The following is a 21,509-nucleotide window of genomic DNA, read 5'->3' on the forward strand; positions in this document are numbered from 1 at the left end:
CTGGCGCATGGGCTTAGACGCTCTGCAGCATGTGGGATCTTCCTGGACCAGGGCTCAAACCCATGTCCCCTGCAATGGCAGGCGGATTCTTAATCACTGTGCCACCAGGGAGGTCCTGTTCTTTTATAGTTTTTATTGTTTTCTTAATTTCTTTTAGATAATTCTGTTATATTATTTAGTTTTTATCTGCTTTTTGATTGTATATTGTCTGGAATGCATTATTTAGTCCATTTTTTAAAATATAATAGTATGTTTGGTTTTTGACAATATTCTTTTCTGTTGTTCACATATAAACAATTTGAGTGTGCTGTGCTTTTAGAAAGTGGTTCCCTTGTAGGGGGATTGAGAGGCACCATGGTACCTTTCTTATCTTTACTGCTTAGGAGCTCTCTCCTCTATTGTTATCACAAAGATAGATGATAGACAGACAGACAGACAGATACACAAATATATATTTAAATAACCACTCTGTGTAGTTATACCCATTTTCTGAGCTCTGCCTTCTCTGGAGTCCTACCTCTCCCCAAAGAGTTTGATCCTTTTCTCTCTTTGCCCTCAGAGTTCCTGTCCTGATCAATCTGAATTCTTTTCACAGTAGCATTTTCCTTAGGAAAGGAGTTTTTATTAGATATTTCTCAGTTCTTTGAGCACTTAAGTCACTGCAGTATCTTCTGATATCTCCATAGTCCCTTAGTGTGTAGCTGTGTACCTTTTATTCCACTCACCCATAACCGGAGTCTGGAACCTTCTCCTTTTCACTGTTATTCTCACAATACTCACTTGCTGAAAATCCCATTCAAGGAGGAACTTTCTCTTTTTTAGGATTTGTTGGCAGTTGTTGTACTGCAATGTTCATAGAACCATTAAAACTTCTTCTTTCTCCTCCACTAGCTCTGCATAGCTGCTAAACCTAGGCATGTCCTGTATAGGTCCTACATCATCTGTGGTTTGGGTAAGGCAGCACCCACTGGTGTTCTGAGGTTCATGGGGGTGTTTTGGTTGGTCTTCTGGAGGATGTTGTGAGTAGAATTTTTCTTTTGCTATTCTAGTTATTTACTATGTTTTTAGGAAAAGATTGGAAAAATTCAAAACTATACATCATGATCTCACCCTGACCTGAAGTCAAGATGGGCTTACTTATTTTTATTTTATTAATTTATTTTATTTTTGGCTCTGTTGGGTCTTTGTTGCTGCACGCAGGCTTTCTCTAGTTGTGGCGAGCGGGGTCTACTCTTCGTTGCAGTGCATGGGTTTCTCATTGCGGTGGCTTCTCTTGTTGCAGAGCATGGGCTCTAGGCATGTGGGCTTCAGTTGTTGCAGCAAGTGGGCTCAGTAGTTGCGGCATGTGGGCTCTAGGGCGCACAGGCTTCAGTAGTTGTGGCACATAGGCTCAGTAATTGTGGCACACAGGCTTAGTTGCTCCACAGCATATGGGATCTTCCCGGACCAGAAAGATCTTCCCATGTCCTCTGCACTGGCAGGCAGATTCTTAACCAATGCGCCACCAGGGAAGTCCCACGGATGGGCTTATTTTTAAATCAAGGAAACAGTCACTGATTCTCCATTACTCTGTTGTCTTGACTGGCTTCTAAGATTATAGTTACTTCTGATGTATTTTCTGTTCAACTTAGTTGAGTGTTTATTAGCTTTCCTAAACATTCTTTTAAAGTATAATCAGCCTCTATCTAAGTGGTGCCCACATTCTGATATTACTTTCATTTTCCTCACCAACTCTCTTCAAATTATGGTTTCCTTCATTAGCTAGCCTCAGAGTATGTACATATATGTTCTGAACAATTTTTTCAATCAATGAGATTCTTTTTCCTTTAAAATTAGACTTCATTTGAGAACTTCCTTATGCTAAAATTGCTGTATTTTCCTCCTAGGCATGTTTCAAATTGTTCTTTACATTTCAGGAGCCTAAGTTAGGATGCTTCCTTTAATATTCAAAGGACTCACTAAATTGAAAATGGTTTCCTCAACTTAATATTGCATTAACTTTGCAGTACACTCCTTCCAAATGAAAATTGGCATATTCAAGCCTGTTACCCTCACACTGCTGGAAACATATTTCTCTGATGAACAGAGGAAAATTACTACATTTCTCTGCGATTTTGTAGACTCCCCTCTACTCTTCAGAACTTATTAGAATGCCCCGTTCCTTTTCTCTAAAGAAATGAAATTAAATGGGGGGTGGCAGTGGGGAGAGTGGTCTCTAGTCTCCAGGAATCTACTACAGGGCTCTGTACTTGACCCTGTTCAGTTTAATTCAATCAACATTCAACTTTCCATGAATACCTCCTATGTGCTAAGTTTTGTGTTAAGCAGAAAAGATAAATAAGAAATCATCCTCCAAGGGGGCACTGGAGTTAGATGTGGGTTAGAATCCTCAGCTATTGTTCACTAGCAGGTGACCTGAATTAGTTATTTGATCTCACTGAGCTCAATTTCCCTATCTGATGAGTCCTACATGATACAGCTGTTGTGAAAATTTAACATATATAAGCTTTATATATTATATAAGCACATATGTTGTATACATATATAATACATATGTACATAGTTGTATATTTGTAGACATGTAATATATGTAGACATATAATTTTTACAACAGCTGTATCATGTAGGAAATTGGTATGTATATAGTAGGCAGTACTCAATAAATGTTTCTTCCTTTTGGATAATGTTATAATATACTTGTAATTTGAAAACATTTCTTCCCCTTTTACCTCTGCAACCACAAAAAAATGGCTGTTATATACAGCCTATTGATTTTCTTAATGAAGTGAATTAAAATGGATTATGTTTTAAGATACCACTCCTATCTCAAATTGTGTGATATTTGTAAATGTATTGACACAACAGTAGGGTTCTTGATATGAGGTCATAAACTCCTAAGGGGTTCAGGGAGTTTTTGCACCTTCTGAAATTGTGTGCAAATTGGGTATATTTGTGACTTATGCATTTTTGGAGGGAGGCAATTCATTGCTATCACCAGATTTTTAATGGGACTGAGAAACAAACAAACAAAAGTCAAGAATCGTGAGGGTATTATAAAATCACAGCTGGAATTCAAAATAGATTATATACTTTTGGAAGTCACACACTGTCTACACAATTTCCTTTTTTATAATGCTTAGCACAGAGCCAGAAAGAGTTAAGAACGTAAATGTTTTTTTAAAAAATGATAGTAATAGTGACATTCCTTTCTCTACTAGGATTGGCACGTATAAAAATAAGGACTAGAAAATCAAAAGAGCCAGGCCAAATACTGAGATCAGTGAAAGACCAGAAAACAAAGAAAAAGGAGAGGAGAAAAACAAAATCCCCACCCGCCCCCCCAACCAAACAGAGGAAGAGGAAGAGACGGAGGAGGAAAGAAATAGATTGGAAGAGAAATAGAAATGCAAAGGAGAAGAGGGAGAGAGAAAGAAAAGAAAGTGGTCTGTTCATTGGACTATGGTAGTTTGTTCCTTACCCTCTAGCCCCCCTCCCCAATAATCTCTTCAAGACAAATACTCCTTAGAGAAAAAGAAGTTTTACAGACTGAATGAAGGTGCATGAACTTTTAAGCTTAGCTTAATTTGATCATGATGCCTTTGGCAAGTCACTGTTTTACCACCTGAATTTTATTTATCTGCAACATCTAGACCGTTAATGTTAGTAAACCAGAAGTCCCCTATCTCTGTGTGAGGTGCATTTCAAAAACTCATTTTAAGGTGATCCAACTTGAAGTATGGACGCATTTTCCTAAAGAAACAATGTTAAAACAGTATCACAACAGTTCATATAAACATACTTAACATATAATGGCAGAAAAGGGAAGAGGCCTTTCAGTCAGCTGGGAGCTTGGTAAGCTGGAGCACAGTCTCTTTTCTCATTTCCTTTCTCATACTCTAGGGAGCTTTGTACTCACTCATGTTAATAAATTGGGGGATGTGTCTGTACTTCAAAGATAAAAACCAACCACACAATAAATGGCCATTTGCACATGAGAAGCAAAACTAGTTAACTTTCCTCATCTTTATTCTATCCTTCAACTCTTTCCTGCCCCACATGGGCATGCTTCTTGCGCCTAGAACCTCTCCACATTTTATACAGAGTACAAATTCTGGTCTCCTCACAGAACTAGAGTTCTGGTTCTTCTGAACTCTAGAAGTTTCTTTCTATTCTGTTTTTGTATACCATCTTCAATTTCCATCTAGATCTTTCAGGTTTCAACTATAAAGTGTTATCTTCCTACTTACCAGCCTCCACTTTCCATCCTTAACCCCTACCCCTGTCTTTTCCCCCTTGACCAAAGTCTAATGTACATGGGAATAAGGAATGAGATCTTGACTGATAATGCTCTTACAGTTGCTTAAACTCTATTTAAATTGCTTATATATTATGGCTCATTATTTTTCTTTCCATACTAATTGCTTCTTCTGATCAGTGCTGTGTTTGTATATAGAGGCAGTTCTGCCCAAACAGAAGGAAAGAATTCTGCTTTCCCTCTGTCATCTGCTAACATTGTTCTCAGGGACTGGTTTCTCTGATACAATCCCTGTAGATACTACACATTTTTGGACATGTCCTTGCTTTAGGTTTTGTCATAGGCTGGGTTCCCCAGAGAACAAATTCTGAAACAGAGATCAGAATACATACAGCTTATTAGGGAGTACTTTTGATATCAATGACTGCGAAAGGGAAGAGAAAGAAGCAAGACTGGACGGAAGGAGAAACTGAACTATGATGTAGTCTTAACAAAGGCTTTAGTCAACCCCATGGGGAACTCTGATGGTGGAACGGCCCTAGAGAATATTACAGGTTGAGGTTGGGAGGCTGGTTTTTATACCACTGTGCTAATTAGTCACTGGTTGTGGGTGCCCTGAAAGAAGGTGTGGTCTTGAGTTGAGGCAGGTAGCTGCACCTGAGGCAATTCCCTGAGAGGGTTGGCAGCTGAGGGTTGTCTGTTGGCAGCACTCCCGATAGCTAGGGGAATAATTCTTTTAGTCCTGAAGGGAGATCAGAGCAATGCATCACTACATCCACCTCAGGTTTGCTCCCTTTGATCACATGCACAGTATTGTTTTTATCATTTAATATGTCTGGAGTGAGTCATCATAAAATGCCCCAGAAATGCCCCCACTTGGTGAAGATTAACCTTGCCTGTCAACTTTATTGGGCACTTAGGTATTTCCTATAGACCTGAGACCCTCACTAGAAGGACCAAATGGTGTTTGGGAAGTTGGAACTTAGAGTCAGGCTGGTGTTTTTCTGTGAGCAGGACAAGAAATCACAGTAGTCAGTGAGAGAAGATGACCAGATAACTGAAAGACTGAAGCCAGGTTAGGAAGGAGTGAAGATCCGGTTGTGCCCACTCATCTGTATAAGAGGATGGTGATCCTTGCCCAAGCAGATCTGGGACTAAATAAAGCTCTTTTACAGGCTGGATTTAGCCAAAAGGCTGTAGCTTGTAGATACTTCATTTAAAAGATTAGCATTAAAAACATGCGTCAGGAATCTTGTTGGTTTCATTTGCATTCAGCAGGACAAGATTTCTATCTGTGTGACCTTGGGCAAGATTCTAAAACTCTCTATGTGTCAATATCTTCATCTATTAGATGAATGTAATAATAGTAACTGTCCTATACGGTTAGGAGTAGGTGATAGTCCAAGTTCAACACTGAGTAGATTGGCACTTATCAGGTTCAGTAAGCAATTTTTGGAATTGTTATTGTTGTTATATTTATTACCATATTGAGTTAATTGAGTATTTTCTGTCAAGCCACTCTTAGCCTAAATTTTGGAGGCAGAAGAATAAGAAAATATTTCGAGTTGTTAAAATTTTAAAACAATAATCAAGGAAAAAGTTGTATGAAGTTTCCTTGTACTATTTTTGCAACTTTTCTGTAAAGTCTGAAATTATATCAAAATAAAAATTTAAAACAAAAAGCCTTCTGACTTATTTTGCTGGGATTACTTGGGATGGGAGCAGGCATCTAGGAAACTTGACTATTTTTACGCTGCTTAGTTTTATGTAATTAGACCCCTTTAATATATCCCTTAATTTTTGTGAAAATGTCACTATTTCAGTCATGTTTTGGGGAAAAGAAAGAGTCTGTGTCCGTATTTGGGTCAGAGAGAAAAGGGGAACATCATATTCATGGGGTACAGATGAAATGCAAGCAGGGGAAATTAAAGTGAGAAATCTTCAAGAATTAGGTGAAAATACTGGAAGAAAGAGCCAGATGGGCATGTACTGCTATATTTTTTTCCTTATTCCCTTCCTGGAGATTTTTCTTTCTTGGGGAAAAATGAATGATATTTATAAGCACCTACTGTGTGCCAGGCACAGTACTAAGTGCTTTCACATATTATTTGATTTACTCATAGCAATCCTGTGGCCAAAAAAACACATTATTGCCATTTTACAGTGAGAAAAACTGAGCAGCAGAGAGAATAATTAGGTTTCCCAAGACCACATGGTAAGTGAGGGAGCCGAAGAGAGAGTGCTGCATCGTTTACGGTCAGATTGGGTTAAAGGTCCATCAGCAAGTGAATGGATACACAAATTGTGGTATATTCTTATAATGGAATACTACTCAGCAATAAAAAGAAATGAACTATTGATATATGCAATATGGCTTCATTTCAAAGTAATTATGCTGAGTGAAAAAAGCCAGATAAAAAAGAGCACACATTGTACGACTCCGTTTATGTAACTCTAGAAAATGCAAACTAATCCATAGTAACAGAAAGTAGAATAGTGGTTGCTTGGAGATGGGATGGGGTGGGGAGTGACAGGAGAAAACTTTTGGGGGCAATAGATATGTTCACTATCTCGACTGTGGTGATGGTTTCGTGGGTGTATACATCTGTCAACATACCATATTATACACACACCTTATGTATATATAGTTATTTCATGTCACTTATTCCTCAATAAAGCAGTTTTTAAAAACTGGGTTGGAATCCTTGTTATACTACTTACAAGTGCTTAATCTCTAAGATTAGTTTCTTTATCAGTTAATAAGGTTGATAACACCTACTTCAGAGAGTTGGTATGAAGATTAAAATAAATCAGTTAGTTAACTGTTTAGTACAGTGCCTAATATAATAGCAAGTAAGTAGCACACATTATGTGACAAGTCCTAGACTCTGAGTTCTTCCTTCTTAGAGCTTTCTCTACTTTAGTTAGTAATCTTAGTCATTGTTATTTTTATTTATAGCTATAATTCAAACACATCAATCTTACTTCAAAGTCCAAGATATTTCCACTAAATCACACTAAACCATGACAAATTTTATGACCTGAGTTAAGGAATGTCATCACCCAATGGGAGTCTTCTGCATAAAAAGCTGGTTTGTTGTAAAGCCAAGTTTGTCCAAGTTGTGGCTATTGTAGTCTTCAGCTCCAGAATTTCTCTTTAGTTCCTTTTTATAATTCTCTTTATTGATATTCTAATTTTGTTCATACATCCTTTTCCTCATTTCATTTAGTTCTTTGTCCATGTTTTCCATTAGTTCTTTGAGCATATTTAACACAGTTGTTTTAAAATCTCTGTCTAGTAATTCCAATGTCTGGACTTCCTCAGAGATGGTTTCTACCAATTTATTTCATTCCTTGGAAAGAGCCATACTTTCTTGTTTCTTTGTATGCCTTGTGATTTTTTTGATGAAAACTATTTAGTTTCTATTGTAGCATGGTACCTGGAAGTCAGATTCTCTCCCTCTCACAGGGCTTGCTACTTTTTGGTTGTTGAAGGCTGTAGCAGTCAGTTTGTTCAATGTTGTTCCCAAACTACTACTGCAGACTGCATTCTTTGTCAATGTGGTCATTAGTCTCTGTTCCTTAGCTTGTGTTCAGCTGGTGTTTTGATAGAAATTTCTTTGAAACCTAGGAACCTACAAGTCTTGGCAAATTGGCTCTGATCTTCAACTTGCCAGGCTTGCACTGTGCCAAGAGATCAGCCTAAGGAAAAGCTTAGGGTCTTCTCAGGTGTTTTCTGAGCATGTGTCTTACCCTGGGTATGTACACGGCTTTCTAAATCCCCGCATACACATAGCTGCTTTTAAATGTCCTAATTTCCCAAAGAAACTCTCCCCAGTTTTTGCCTTAGACAGTCTACTGTATGTTTCAACCATAATCTCTGCCCCAAGTGTCTGAGGATTATTAATTTGGCTTGAAGTATTTTCAAGCTCTTTCTCCTGAGTTCTGAATTAGGGGAGACAGAGTGGAACACCTAGCATCCGTCCTTTAGGTTGTCCCCATACTAGTCTGCTTGGGCGCTGTAACAAAATACCACAGCCTGGATAGCTTAGATAACAGAAATTCTCTCTCACAGTTCTGGAGGCTAGAAATTCAAAAATCAAGGTACCTGCCAATTTAGTTTGCCTTCTCACTGTGTCCTCACATGATGGAGAGAAATAGAGAGAGCGAGTTCTGGTGTCTCTTCTTCTTACAGGGCACTAAATCTATTGAACGAGAGTCTCACCCTTATTGCCTCATTTAATCTTTATCACCTCCTCACAGGCCCCACAGTCACAGTGAGGATTAGTGCTTCAACATACGAATTTTGGGGAACACAATTCAGTACACAGCACCCCCCAACAGATTAGAACAGATTTTACAACAATGTGTGAGCAGGGTCAGCTTTGCTCCCTCCAGAACGGAAACAGTCCCACAGTGGAAACATGGGCTGTTGCCGTTCTAAGATAGCTGCCTTTTTATGACTGCAACAGCTTTATGACCACTGCTGCTTTAAGACTGTTGCCACTTTAAGACTACTGACATTTTATAAGACTGTCCCCATGCAGGGGTAGAGGTAGTGGAAGGGCAAGTAAATCACTACAAAATCTTCCTACTTTTTTTTTCACAGCTATTTTGAATTTAATGGGCAGAATGCTTCATAAAATAAAGATAGCAGAAAATCAATTTGATTGGGAAATAGCTGGGCTGATAAACTTTGCCACATAATGTACGTTACAGATATCAAAGTTTTTTTCTATTACTTATTAATAAACCAAATTATAAAGTTTTAGGGAATTCCCTGGAGGTCCAGTGGTTAGGACTCTGTGCTGTCACTGCCGAGGGCACAGGTTCAATCCCTGGTTGGGGAACTGGTCACCTCTCTGGAGGCAGCCACTCTTACCAATTTCTTATGTGGCCTTCCAAAGATGAAACCGCACACCTCAGATTGGGACTCTGAACCCAATCACACCTCAGACGGGACTCGAACCCAGTTGCACTCCAGATTGGACTTGAACCCACAATCTCCCAGCTGAAATCACACACCTGGTCTCAGGACTCAATGCAACTCGGGTTCTTTAAGTCTCAGCACAGGAGGAATTCAGCGAGAGGCAAAGGGATAAGTAAGAAGTAGATTTATTAATATAGGACACTTGTGAAGGATATAAGCAGGCAGGCAAGAAGGCTCTGCACTGAGAACAGGCAGGAAACCAGATTTCTTTAGGGAGATACACATGCCACAGACAGAGTGTGGGTCATCTCAGAAGGCGAGAGGCCCTGGGAGAAACAAACTCTACAGAGTGCGGTCGATCTCAAAAGGCAAGAGCAGCCCTTCCTACTATCTTGAAGTGCCTTGATTCAGCGCTCATTTGGTTGCTGTAAACTTTCAACTGTTTTCCAGAGTTCTCAAAAATTGATTCTGACTGTTTCTGCTTGTTTTTCCATGTTTCTGTGGGAGAACAAGAGTGGGAAGCTTCCTACTCTGCCATTTTGCTCTTTTTATTCAAAAGACTGAAGCTTTTGTGTTTTTCATAAGTTTTATGTTACTCCTCAGACCAAAGCTTTCAAAATGCTTTTTACTTCTTATAAATGAAAAAAACTATTTAGATCACTCTTAAATGAAGTGATGAAATGTACTCTAAAGAATGCAAAAATTATCCACTCAAACTAACTTAACAATAAAAAGTGTAACTTAATATAAGAATACAGTGGAGGGATTCATGGAACTCAAGAGCAGTCGGGCCATTTGGGGGACGGGTGTCATGAAAAGTCTGTGAGAAGCTAAAAAATGATGACACTCTCCCCTTTCTTTCTCTGTTTCTGTGAGATCACCAAAGCTCAGGGTCGTTTCTCTTCTCAGATAGTCTGCTTCATTTTTCTCTCTCCCTGTAGAATGGGTTCCCCTTATCTTGGGTTCACACATTTGGGTTACAAGCCCCTGTTTGGGTTATAGTTTCAGTGTTCAATAGAGAGAAACTAAGACCTCTCTTCCAATTCTAAATTCTCAGAGGAGAGAATCTGATTGATTCAGATTCCTTCAAGGATCAAACTCTATCCAATCAAGAAGGGAGAAGGGTCCTAGCATATAAACATGGCTGTAAGGACCAAATCTCTAGATGGGAACTGGAGGAAAAAGGAAGAGGAAGAGGGTGCTTCTCAATGGATGATGGACAGAAACCCAACAAAATATCTACCCCAATCCATTCTTAGATTTAAAAACATTTAAATACAACTTAAAAGAAAGAAGAAAACAATCGTGCCACGTTATGCAGCTAAAACTTGTAAGTCAGCTCTTTACAATCACAGAGGTAACAAACACATTTATAAATAATTTACTGTTTACGGATTTTAAAGCATCACCTACTCCATTTACAACAAATGTTTTCTGCTTTTGTTGAGCCACCAGGGAATATAATTAAGGAATATTCTGAGTCTTATTCCAGGAAACTAGAGGAACACAGGGTAACCCCAGGGAGCCCAACCTTCTAAGTTGAGTATTTCTCTGGTTCCTCAGTGCTCACAAGGCAGTCTCTGCTTTCAAGCTAACATGTTGTGAGTCATGCTGAGTCTTCTTCCCTTGAGATTAAAAGTATTTCCCAGACTTTCCTTTTTTCTTTATCTCCCCCTCTGCTCTGTTCTCCACCTTTATCCCCTTCATGTGTCAGTCAATCCAGAAAGTAACACTAGCCTTTCCAACTGTCTCAAAATCTTGGTTGATTTTGTGAAGATGTGCAAGGAATAAAAACTGTCTGGAAAATGCTCTCTTAGGTTCCACAGAATGAAAATACTGTAACCTGGCAGGAATTTTGAATATGAGATGAGAAGCTCCGTTGAAAAGCACACTATCTCCAGAAAAGAAAGCTCTGTCTCTTTTTTTCTAAGTTTCTTCTTCCTATTCAAGTGAATAACGGTGGGAGGTAGCCAGGGTCAACTAAAACCACAAATAATCTGATATCTAGAGGAGTCAGTAGTTTCAACTGATTTAGAGTCACACCTGAATAGCAGAAAACAAGAAAGGAAATACAACAAAACTAGAAGTTTCAATAATTCATCCGCTACATTATCAAGACTTGAATCTTACACTGAAGCTCTGTCTTACTCATCCTCATATGTTTACCTCTGGAGTTAGTCACACTGCCAAATTGTGCATTGTCTCTAATTGCATATTCTTTACCTCTGATGTTCCTTTATATAAAGCCTTCCCTTTCGTGCCCAAGTCTTCCTCTCTGAAAGAGAAAGACATGTATTCTACCATTTATTTTCTTGCTCTTGGGTGTAATTTTGCTCTAGAATAAATGCTTACATTCAGACCAAATTATTGGTTAAATGTATGTTTATTACTAAGTATGTTTAACTACCACTGTTACCATAAAGAGGGGCACACACCCAACCATCCATAAAGAGGGGCACACACCCAACCATAATTACAAATTAAGTCCTGAAAAGAGAAAGGAGCCAGTCATAATTATGTATTCTTTTTAAAGTACAATCATATTTCAACAGACTAATAAAATGAGCTCTGACATATAATAACTTACCATCCTTCCATACTCTTAAATCCTAACTGCTTACTGTGAATGATGCTAATATTTTACAAAGGTACACAGTAAAATCAGTTATTAGTTATCACTTCTTGAAAGAAAAATCAATGTTATACACACCTAAAATATTTAATACTCAATTGCTTAAAAATAAAAAAGGACAGGGCTTCCCTGGTGGCACAGTGGTTAAGAATCCACCTGCCAATGCAGGGGACACAGGTTCGAGCCCTGGTCTGGGAAGATCCCACATGCCGTGGAGCAACTAAGCCCATGCACCACAACTACTGAGCCTGCGTTCTAGAGCCCGCAAGCCACAACTACTGAGCCCACATGCCACAACTACTGAAGTCCACGTCCCTAGAGCCCGTGCTCCGCAACAAGAGAAGCCATTGCAATGAGAAGCCCACGCACTGCAAGGAAGAGTAGCCCCCGCTCATCGCAACTAGAGAAATCCCGCACGCAGCAATGAAGACCCAACGCAACCAAAAATAAATTAACTAATTAAAAAAAAAAAGTAGGATAGACATTACAAACCTAATGTAATTAAAAGAATGATACTGTCACATATAATCACATCGACTACCTTTTGAGGTCAGTCAGGATTATTTCCCCCACTTTATGTATAGTGAAATTGAGATTTAGAAGGCTTAGGTGACTTGTTACTCAGCTAAGCACTGATAAAACTGGGAGCAGTATTCATGTCTCAAGGGTTCCATTGCTTTGTTCACTATATGTTTCTTCCAGGATTGTCAATGTTCAGATCTCAGTAAGATTCACAATTGATCTCCCTATGATCATGTCAGAAAAACCTTACGTAACACAGGTGTCAGGGATCAAAAATAATACCAGCATTGTATGTTACCCTTTAAGTGAAAAAGATATATTGATTCAACTGTTTACTCATTCAAGCAACAAATAATACCTACAAATGTGTCAGGCATTGTTCTAGGTAGGCTCTGTTAGACCCAGCTATAGTCATTACCTTTGCTGCACAACAAATTATCCCAAAACTTAGTGGCTTGAAACAACAAACATTTATTATTGTACAGTTTCTGAGGGCCTGGAATTTGGGAGTGGCTTAGTTGAGTGGTTCTGGCTCACAAACTCTCTTTGGGTACAATAAAGATACTGACAAGGGATGCAGTCATCTGAAGGCTTGACTAGGGCTGGAGGATCTGCTTCCAAATTCACTCACATGGCTGTTTCCAGGAGTCCTCAGTTCCTAACTGGCTGAAGCCTTAATTATTCATAACATGGGTCACTCTATAAGTTGCTGAGTGTCCTTATGACATAACTACCTTTCCCCAGCGAGCAATCCCAGAGAGAGAGCAAGAAGAAAGCTGGCATATGTTTTATAGTCTCCTCTAAGAAGTCACACTACAGCATTTCTATATTCTCTTCATGAGAATAAGTCACTAAGTACAGTACAAACATTAGGTGAGGGGAATTAAGCTTCACTTTTGAAAGAAGTATGAAAGAACCTGTGAACATATTTGAAAACTACTAAACCAGTAAATATAATTTAATTTATAGAATTTAATCTAATTATTACAAAAAGATTTGTTAATCTAATCGTAGTATTTGGGTATTTAAAGGAAAACTAAGCTTATTAGAGAGTGTTTTTTTGCCGTTGCTTGTTTCCATTTTCTGCCCCCATTTTCATCTTACCCTGTCTATTAAAAAATTCTACATGTAGTGCTAAATAAATAATGACTTTTCCTACCTTGTTATGTCAATTAGGACTTTGATTCAGTGCTTATAACGGAAAACCCAAACAACAAGACCTTAAAGAGGAGGAATTTTCCCTCACGTAACAACAAATCCAGAAGTGGGCAGTCCAGAGCTGGGTAAGCTTACCCTCCAAAGCAATCATGAACCCAGGCCCCTCTGGCTTCCTATGCTATTATGTTGTTCTTGCGGTTGAAATAAGGCTGCTCCACCTCTAGCATCATGTCACTGTTCCAGGTAAGATAAAGGACAGGTATAGGTCCAATGGCTAACAGGAAATTTCTTCCATAAAACTTTGAGCCTCTCCTAGCAACATCTACTTTCATTTTGCTGACAGGTCACATGGCTAAACCATGGCTTATTAGAGACTGAGGAAGTAAATATTTTTAACTGGACACACTGTCACCCTGAAAAAAATTAGAGTTCTGCTAGTAAGAAAGAAAGGGTTTAATCAACTATCAGTGTCTATCACCCTGCTCCAAGGAGCCTTGACACACATTATTCTGCTCCAAGGAGCTTTGACATACATTACTGAAACGCCACACCAGACAGACAAACATACTGTCCAAGGTTTATCTGTGTTTCAAATGGGAAAAGCTGGTCATTTTGAGTCTCACATATAAATTATATTCAAAGTAATCACACTTTCTTTTTTCTAGTTGATGATGAAGAAAAATTGGCTGACATGAATGTCATTTCCAGGAATTTATTCAAGGTGACAGCTGCACAGTTGTGCAAAGGTACATGCATTAAGAAGCTCATCACAGAGTTGTTTAAAATAGTAAACATTTGGAAAAAAACCAGAAATGAATCTATAGAATACTGGTTAGATAAATGATAGTACATCCACTTAATGGACATTATGCAACTTTTAAAATGCTGTTATTCATGATATATTGTTCAGTGAGAAAAGAACTGTGTACATAATGAAATCCAGTTTATCATACATTGTATTTATATATCTTTATGTATTTTTTATTCTTAGAGGTGTCTGGAGGAGTATAACATGAACTTTTAAAAATGGTTACCTCTGAATTATGGGATTTGGAAAATTTTTTTTTATTTGAATAAGTATGTATTGTTTTCATGAAAATAACAGCTATTTTCAAAAATACCCAGAAGGGTAGGAGGGGCTGATTTGATCTGGTGTTGTTCATATCAACATACCTTCTTGCCACTAAGAAAATTATCTTAGACATGCTGTATCTGAGCTTATCCTTGGAAGGATTTCTTATCTTTGCTCATTGGAAAAATATTATTCCTTGTTCATTATAAATATTAATAAAATTAAAATAAGAATCCTGAGGTATTTTGTTTCATTTTGCTTTCTAGTTGGAACACTTTGACCTCTGAAGGGTCTCTTTTCCCTGTTTCACAGTGGCTGTGGAAGGAAAGGGGGTGAGGCTGGGAAAGAAAGAAAATGACGGAGGTAAGGATCCAAGAGAGAAGTCTGGAGGTATGGGCCCAGGAAACAGCACTAACCTGGACATCAGATACTTGCACTTCTCTTCCAGAACGGGTTTCTCAGTTTATCTTTCTGACCTCAGCTTTCTCATCTGAAAAAATGAGAGGTTTGGATAAGAATCTAGATGTTTTAAAACTCTTTCGGAAGATTCTTTCGGATTTATTAATTGCATATACTGCTAAACTACACTAAAGCTGAATGTAAACAAATTAAAGGGGGGTGGACAAGAACAATACCTTACTAACGTTATTATTTCTCCCGGACATGTTAAGTAACTTGCCAAGGTTACACAGCTGATAGGTGGAGGAAACCAAGATTCCAGCCCAGAGGCCAAGGCACTAAAGAACTGCTGAGGAGGGCATTTAAAGGAAGCAGGGTAGCTTTCTCACCCTCAGGCTAGGCCTTGTAAACGACTGTTAACACCAATAAAGTCAAGACCTTACCCCACCTCCTGACTGCTGTGGGGTTGCCTCAATCGCTCCAGGACTCCTCGCTCTAATCCAAAAACAGTTTTCTGATACAAAGTCCCTTTGCCAACTAAAGCGGGGAGGGGGGGGGTGAGGTTTTGCAAGGACCCGAGGAAACTCTTCTGGCCATTGCCTGACAGCAGTGAAGTAATGACAGAACCAAAGACCACGTGTGCCTTTAGGAGGCTTTGTGGTATCACTAATTGGGTTTTCAGCTCCTGCGGGTTCACATACCTGGTTATGCAACAACAGTTCGCGTACCTATCTTGCCGTATTTCCTTTCATTAAGGCCAGAGAGATACTGAGTAAAGAGAGTCGGGAGGGGGGCATAACAGGGGTAAAAAGAACTGTTTAAAAGCAGGCTAGAGGCCATAAGACTCCTGCAGGGTAAGAGCCTGTCCCTCAGACAAAGGTCTCTCAGGTATCCGCAGTCTCGGTCCCTGATGTCTCACTGCTTTTAACTCCTCTCAAGGTCCGCAAGCTAACGCAAAACCCTAGAGCAAGATCAGGAAGCCGGAGGCCGCCAGCGAGGAGCCGCAAGAGAGCTGCGACTATCGCTCAGAGAAGACCCGACTTCCCAGACCCCTTCGCACAAGGGCGGGGCGTGCTCTCGACTGCCAATCCCCGCGCCCACACGTCGTCGTAGCCCCGCCCCACCCTGCCCCCTCTCGCTCCTCCCTTCCCTGGGGCTGGTGCGGCGGCGGCGACGTCAGCGCTAGGAGAGGCCTGGGTGGCGGCTGCGCTGTCCGCGGGCCGCGGCCTGGACGCGCTGCGGGGAGGGGCGGAGCGAACGGGCGGGAGCGCGCGCTGGGCCCGCCTCGGCTGCTGCCGCCGCCGCAGCAGCAACCGCTGCCGGGGAATGATCTGGGCGGCAGCGGGCGGCCCGGGCTAGCAGCCACGAGCCACTTCTGCGGCTGCCGAGAAGAGCGAGGGTCGCCGGGCTCGTGTCGTCCCCCTCTCTGCCCCCCCGGAGGGGCGAGAGGGAGCCGAGGCTGATGTCAGGTACGCCGGCGGAGGCGCCCTCAGACTGTGGGTCCAATGTCTCGGTTCCTCTCGCCCTCCCCCTCTCGGAGCGTGAGTGTGTGAGTGGGGGAGCGTGGAGGGTGGAACCCCACCCCCGGCGCCGCCAAACAGGTGTCTCGGAGTCGTCGCCGGGGCTGGGGACGTGCGGGTTCCTGAGGGAGGCGCGGGGCACTTCCTGCTCCCGGCATCTCTGCGAACTGCCATTGGGGCCGCCTGCCCACCGGGCCGCTATTTTGTTGACATGTAGCCTTCTCTGGGTCGTGGGTCCTTCCCTTTTAGCCTCTCGTGCCCCTCGCCTCCTCGCGCGTCGCCTGCCGTCGGGTCGCGACGGTGAGACACGGGCTGCGCTCCGGACCGCGCGGCTTGAGCACTTAGCGGTCGTGCCCCGCTGGGCCCTCTCCCTGCGGACCTGCGGGCGCTCAGGTGTGGACATCTTCCAGGAGAGCAGCCGTGCTGCCGCGCCGCCCCGGCGCCTAGCGAGCGGGCGCCTTCCGCAAGTGCCGGGGGACTTCCTCAGGGCTCTCTTGGACCAGCAGGTTTGTCTGTGGCCGATTTGTTCTTTTAAATTTCCCTGCCTCTAGTGAGGCAGGTGTGTTTTGGCACTAGCTGCGTGGAGGACGAGGAAAGGAGTTTTTTCCTTCCCTCCTCCCTCCCCCACCAAGTGTGATGGGATTCGTAGGTGCTGACAAATTGGCTTTACAGCTCTGAATTTGGATGTATTGTATACGCAAAAAAATGAACGAAATTTAAGGGTGGGGATTTATTCTTGCCCAGCTCTTACCCTCTCCCTTTATTATTATTGTCAAATGACAAAACATCACAAGCTTTGGAAAAGTTGACTAGATTTATAATCTAGTTCTCTCAATTCCTTATAGTTATTGTGGTATATCCTTTTAAAGCATTTCAGGTTGAAAATTATTATCCTAACCATGAATTGGTTTCCTTATGATTTTAAAAGTTAATTATAAAGTTAGAACTTTAATGCAATAGAGTAATTAGGCCAATGTGTAACGAACAGAAATATGTTCATTTACCAAAAACTGGGCAGTGATAGCTCTGCCTGGGTGCCAGGAAAAGGTGTCATGCATAATTTCAAGTTGTTTAATTCTGGTGTTGGTTTAGACAGTGGGAATCTGAGGTTTTAGGAGGTAAAACTAACTTTTTGCAACTTTCCACACTTTTATCAGATAAATGTCACTTGATGCTGTGTGTTCTAAGTATTGTGTATAGTAATCATACTTATTTTATTTTCTGCCAGCTGTAGTGTATACTAATGTACAGTTTAATTGAGTGTAAAGTTTCAAGTTACCAAACAGTTAACTCTTTTTACCATATGTTAAGTAAAACAGTGATTTAGTAAGGAAAGTATGACTCACTTAAAATTCTTCACAGGAAAAGAGCATGGTATTTTAGTACTAGTGGAGAACGATTAGATGTCTCTCTTATATTTGCTTGGAGTTTGTGTTTTTCTGATCTTTTTAGTTAGGGTTCAGCATTTTAAAAATATTTTGTGGTTACTACCCATTTAAAGATAGGTATTTTTCTTAAATATGGTTTTTTGGGGGTATAGATTATACTAGTCTATATTTCTGAGTAAATTCAGTATCCAGAAATTATTAGAATTTTATCACAAAGTCATTTAGGAGTACATATCAATTAATGATCACCTAGTCATAGAAATAGAAAAGTGTGTCATTTAGGTATATGCTATATACTATTTGTATATTGACTTGTGCTCACTAAGATAAAAATTGCATTATACAGCTTACTTTATAAACCATGGTAATTTAAAGTAGAGTTTCTGTGTGAAGAAATCATTGATTGGAATTCTTGTGACAGTGCACCTGTAAACAAACAGTAAATGGAAAATGGACAACTTGATGCTGAAATTTCATTCAGATTCACTTAAAACTTTAAGCTTCCCAGTACAACCATGTTACTTTTAGAAGATTTATTGAGATTTGAGTAAAGAGGCTAGTGTACAAACCACAGCAAGGTGGAAAGAATATGGCAAAATTCTTTTACCCAGACCTAAGTGGGATTAAGGTCATTCTTTTAGAATAAGGGGGAAAAAATGGAGAATTGTTCCATAAAAGAGAAGTTAGCATTTTATCTTGAAGTCTAAATGTGTATCGAATGTGTATTTAAAATTTCACTTTATAACTAATTCAGATGTCCTATGGGAAAATACATGCCAAAATCTATAATATGTGAAAATAAGAAGTGTCCCTTGAAGAAAAAAATATAAAGAAGCTGTTGTATGTGAAATAGGGTAGCCCATAGGAAGGTAGGAGAAACCAAAAAGAAAATCTGAGTACATTATCTAGAACCTGTAATGTGAGCTGCCTTGCACATTGAAGGGACACATGGAGGGCAGAGAGAGGCGGTATTAAATTGGGGAGATTCTCAACAGGAAGTCTGATTAGTTCACAATGAAAGCTATATATTAAAACAAATTGGTGCAAGTTGGATAATAGGGAGACTTGAAATTATACAGCTTGGTGTAGTCATTTGCATTTTTGGTCATTGTGTTAGTTTCCTAGGGCTGCTATAACAAAATACAGCAAACTGAGTGATTTAAAACAACGGAAATTTATTGTTTCACAGTTTTGGAGGTTGGAAGTCTGAAACCAAGATGTTGACAGGGCCATGCTCTACCTTCTAGGGAAGAATCTGTTCCGTGCCTCTTAGCTTCATGTGTCACTGGCGTTCCTTGGTTTAAAGTTATATCACACCAGTCTCTGCCTCTGTTGTCGCATGGCATTCTCCCTGTGTGTCTCTGTCTTAGTATGGTGTTCTCCCCTTTTTGTAAGCACTTCAGTCATATTGAATTAGGGGCCACCCTGCTGACCTAATCTTAATTTGATTACCTCTCCAAATGCCTTATTTCCAAATACGATCACATCCATAGCTCCTGGGATTAGGACTTCAACCCCAGTCTTTTTGGGAGACACAGTTTAACTCATTACAGTCATGTAATTTATCTTTTACAGTATTCAGTAAAATTTTAGCACCATATAGCAGACCAAATCAGAGGGTGCCTTGGGAACAGAGTAAATTCATCTACCTATCTCACTGCTTACCATGTGCCAGGTCATAGAGGTAAAGCAATGAATAGGTGAACAAAAATCTCTGTTCTCATGGAGCTTACATTCTAAAACATTGGTTCTCAAAATGTGGTCCCTGGAACCTCAGCATCATCTGGTAACTTGTCAGGAATGCAAATTTTCAGGCTCTATTCCCCAGACTTCTTGATTCAGAAACTCTTTTAACAAGCCTTTCAGGTGATTCTGATGTAGACTCAGGTTTGAGAACCACTGATCAAGATGGAGAAAAGAGACAATAGACAAGATGAGTAAGTAAAATATGTAATATATTAGATGTTAATAGGTGCTGTGAGTAGGAATAAGGTGGCCAGGGAAGACCCCCTGAGAAGTAAAGACCTGAAGGAGTTGGGGAGTGAGCCATGTGAGTATCTGGGTGAGTTGTGTTCCCAACAGAGAACACCAAGTGTAAGGACCCTCATGTGTTTGAAGAACAGCAAAGAGTCCAAAGTTAGAACACAGCAAGGGAACAGATAGTAACAGGTTCAGTTTTTGAAATTGCTATTTGTTCCTTTTTGACCTACAAAAACCAAATACTAGAAGGAGAGTTCAGCAAGAGAGGAGTGTGGAGGGTAGGATTGCATACTGTGTAGGGTTCATCTTAAGGTTTTGGTTATGTCTCTGAGTGACATTGGGAAGACACTGGAGGGTTTTGAGCAAATGAGTGACATGATCTGATTTAACTTTTAAAAGGACTGGTAAAAATGGATTGAAGAAGCCAAGGATGAAGAAAGGGAAAAGTTGATTAGGAGGCTGTTGCAGTAGTTGGGAGAGAAAAAGTGGGAGAGTAAGAGGAAGGGGGAAAGGTGGCTTGGATTAGGGTGGTAGCAGTGGAAAGGTTAGAAGAGGTACAAAATTTAAAACACACAGGATTGTAGTGAAAAGTAAGCTTTTTTCTTCCTTCTCTAGTTACTTCAGTCACCCAGTTGCGAATGTAAGGATACACTAGTATATAATCTACGTGTATTTTATGCATTCATTTGGCAGTGTCTGAAGACATTTTGGGTCACAACTAGGGGGAGTGTTACTGGCATCTAGTGAGTAGAGGCCAGGGATGCTGCTAAACATCTCACAGTGAACAGGACAGCCTCCAAACAGAGAATTATCCAGCTCATGATGTCATTTATGCCATGGTTAAGAAACACTGGCTTAATGGGATTTACAGAGGTTGGGGTATGGACGGTGGAGGGAAGGGGATGTTGTATAGACAGAAAAGCAGTAAGAGCAGAGCAACTCATTGCATTGAGATATTTATTGAACTGTAAATAGTTCATAATTGCTGAAGCATAAATTATAAGGGAGGGAGAGACAGAGGGGGGCATACTGTACCTGTAAGGTAATGTAATTCTTTGAAAACAAAGTTATAGGGCTTCCCTGGTGGCGCAGTGGTTGAGAGTCCGCCTGCTGATGCAGGGGACATGGGTTCGTGCCCCGGTCCGGGAGGATCCCACATGCTGCGGAGCGGCTGGGCCCGTGAGCCATGGCCGCTGAGCCTGTGCGTCCAGCGCCTGTGCTCCGCAGCGGGAGAGGCCGGAGCAGTGAGAGGCCCGCGTACCACAAAAAAAAAAAAAGTTATAAAACAGGAAAACTAACACATTATTAATTCTGTGTTAAATATCACTCACCTTTATGCCTATGTAAGGATAGGCTAGTATCATATGTATTTTATGTATTCATGACATACCTTTTTATTAATTTTTTCAATATTTCTAACGTACATTGTTCATCTACGAGTTTTTTTCAAATTGTCACAAATCTCAAAAAAGTTTTCCAGTATATTTATTGAAAAATATCTGCATATAAGTGAACCTGGGCAGTTCAAACCCATGTTGTTCAAGGGTCAACTGTAGTTACCTTTGGTGAGAACCTGGGGTAGAGATGGGCATGAAAACATACTGTGTGTGTGTGTGTGTGTGTGTGTGTGTGTGTGTGTGTGTGTGTGTGTGT

At 40.4% G+C, this 21,509-nt stretch overlaps 1 protein-coding gene across 2 annotated transcripts in view; it reads left to right on the forward strand.

Moving 5' to 3' along the window:
• Positions 1-16,231: 16,231 nt before the first annotated feature.
• Positions 16,232-21,509, forward strand: part of C1GALT1 (core 1 synthase, glycoprotein-N-acetylgalactosamine 3-beta-galactosyltransferase 1) — a 36,784-nt gene continuing 31,506 nt past the window's right edge. Inside the window, exons 1-2 of one of the 2 annotated variants that reach the window (XM_027102505.1) lie at positions 16,245-16,437; positions 16,738-16,994. Coding sequence is in view for 1 of the 2 variants with exons in the window: in XM_027102504.1 (XP_026958305.1) it covers positions 16,431-16,437 (7 nt within the window). In the remaining variant the exon portion in view is untranslated. Of the gene's footprint in view, positions 16,438-16,737; positions 16,995-21,509 lie in introns of both variants that reach the window. The other variant, XM_027102504.1, reaches the window with a different exon arrangement.

The sequence above is a fragment of the Aethalodelphis obliquidens genome, unplaced genomic scaffold (genome assembly GCF_003676395.1).
Source record: "Aethalodelphis obliquidens isolate GAN/ISIS:26980383/991018 unplaced genomic scaffold, ASM367639v1 scaffold5, whole genome shotgun sequence".
Taxonomy (NCBI): Eukaryota; Metazoa; Chordata; class Mammalia; order Artiodactyla; family Delphinidae; genus Aethalodelphis; species Aethalodelphis obliquidens.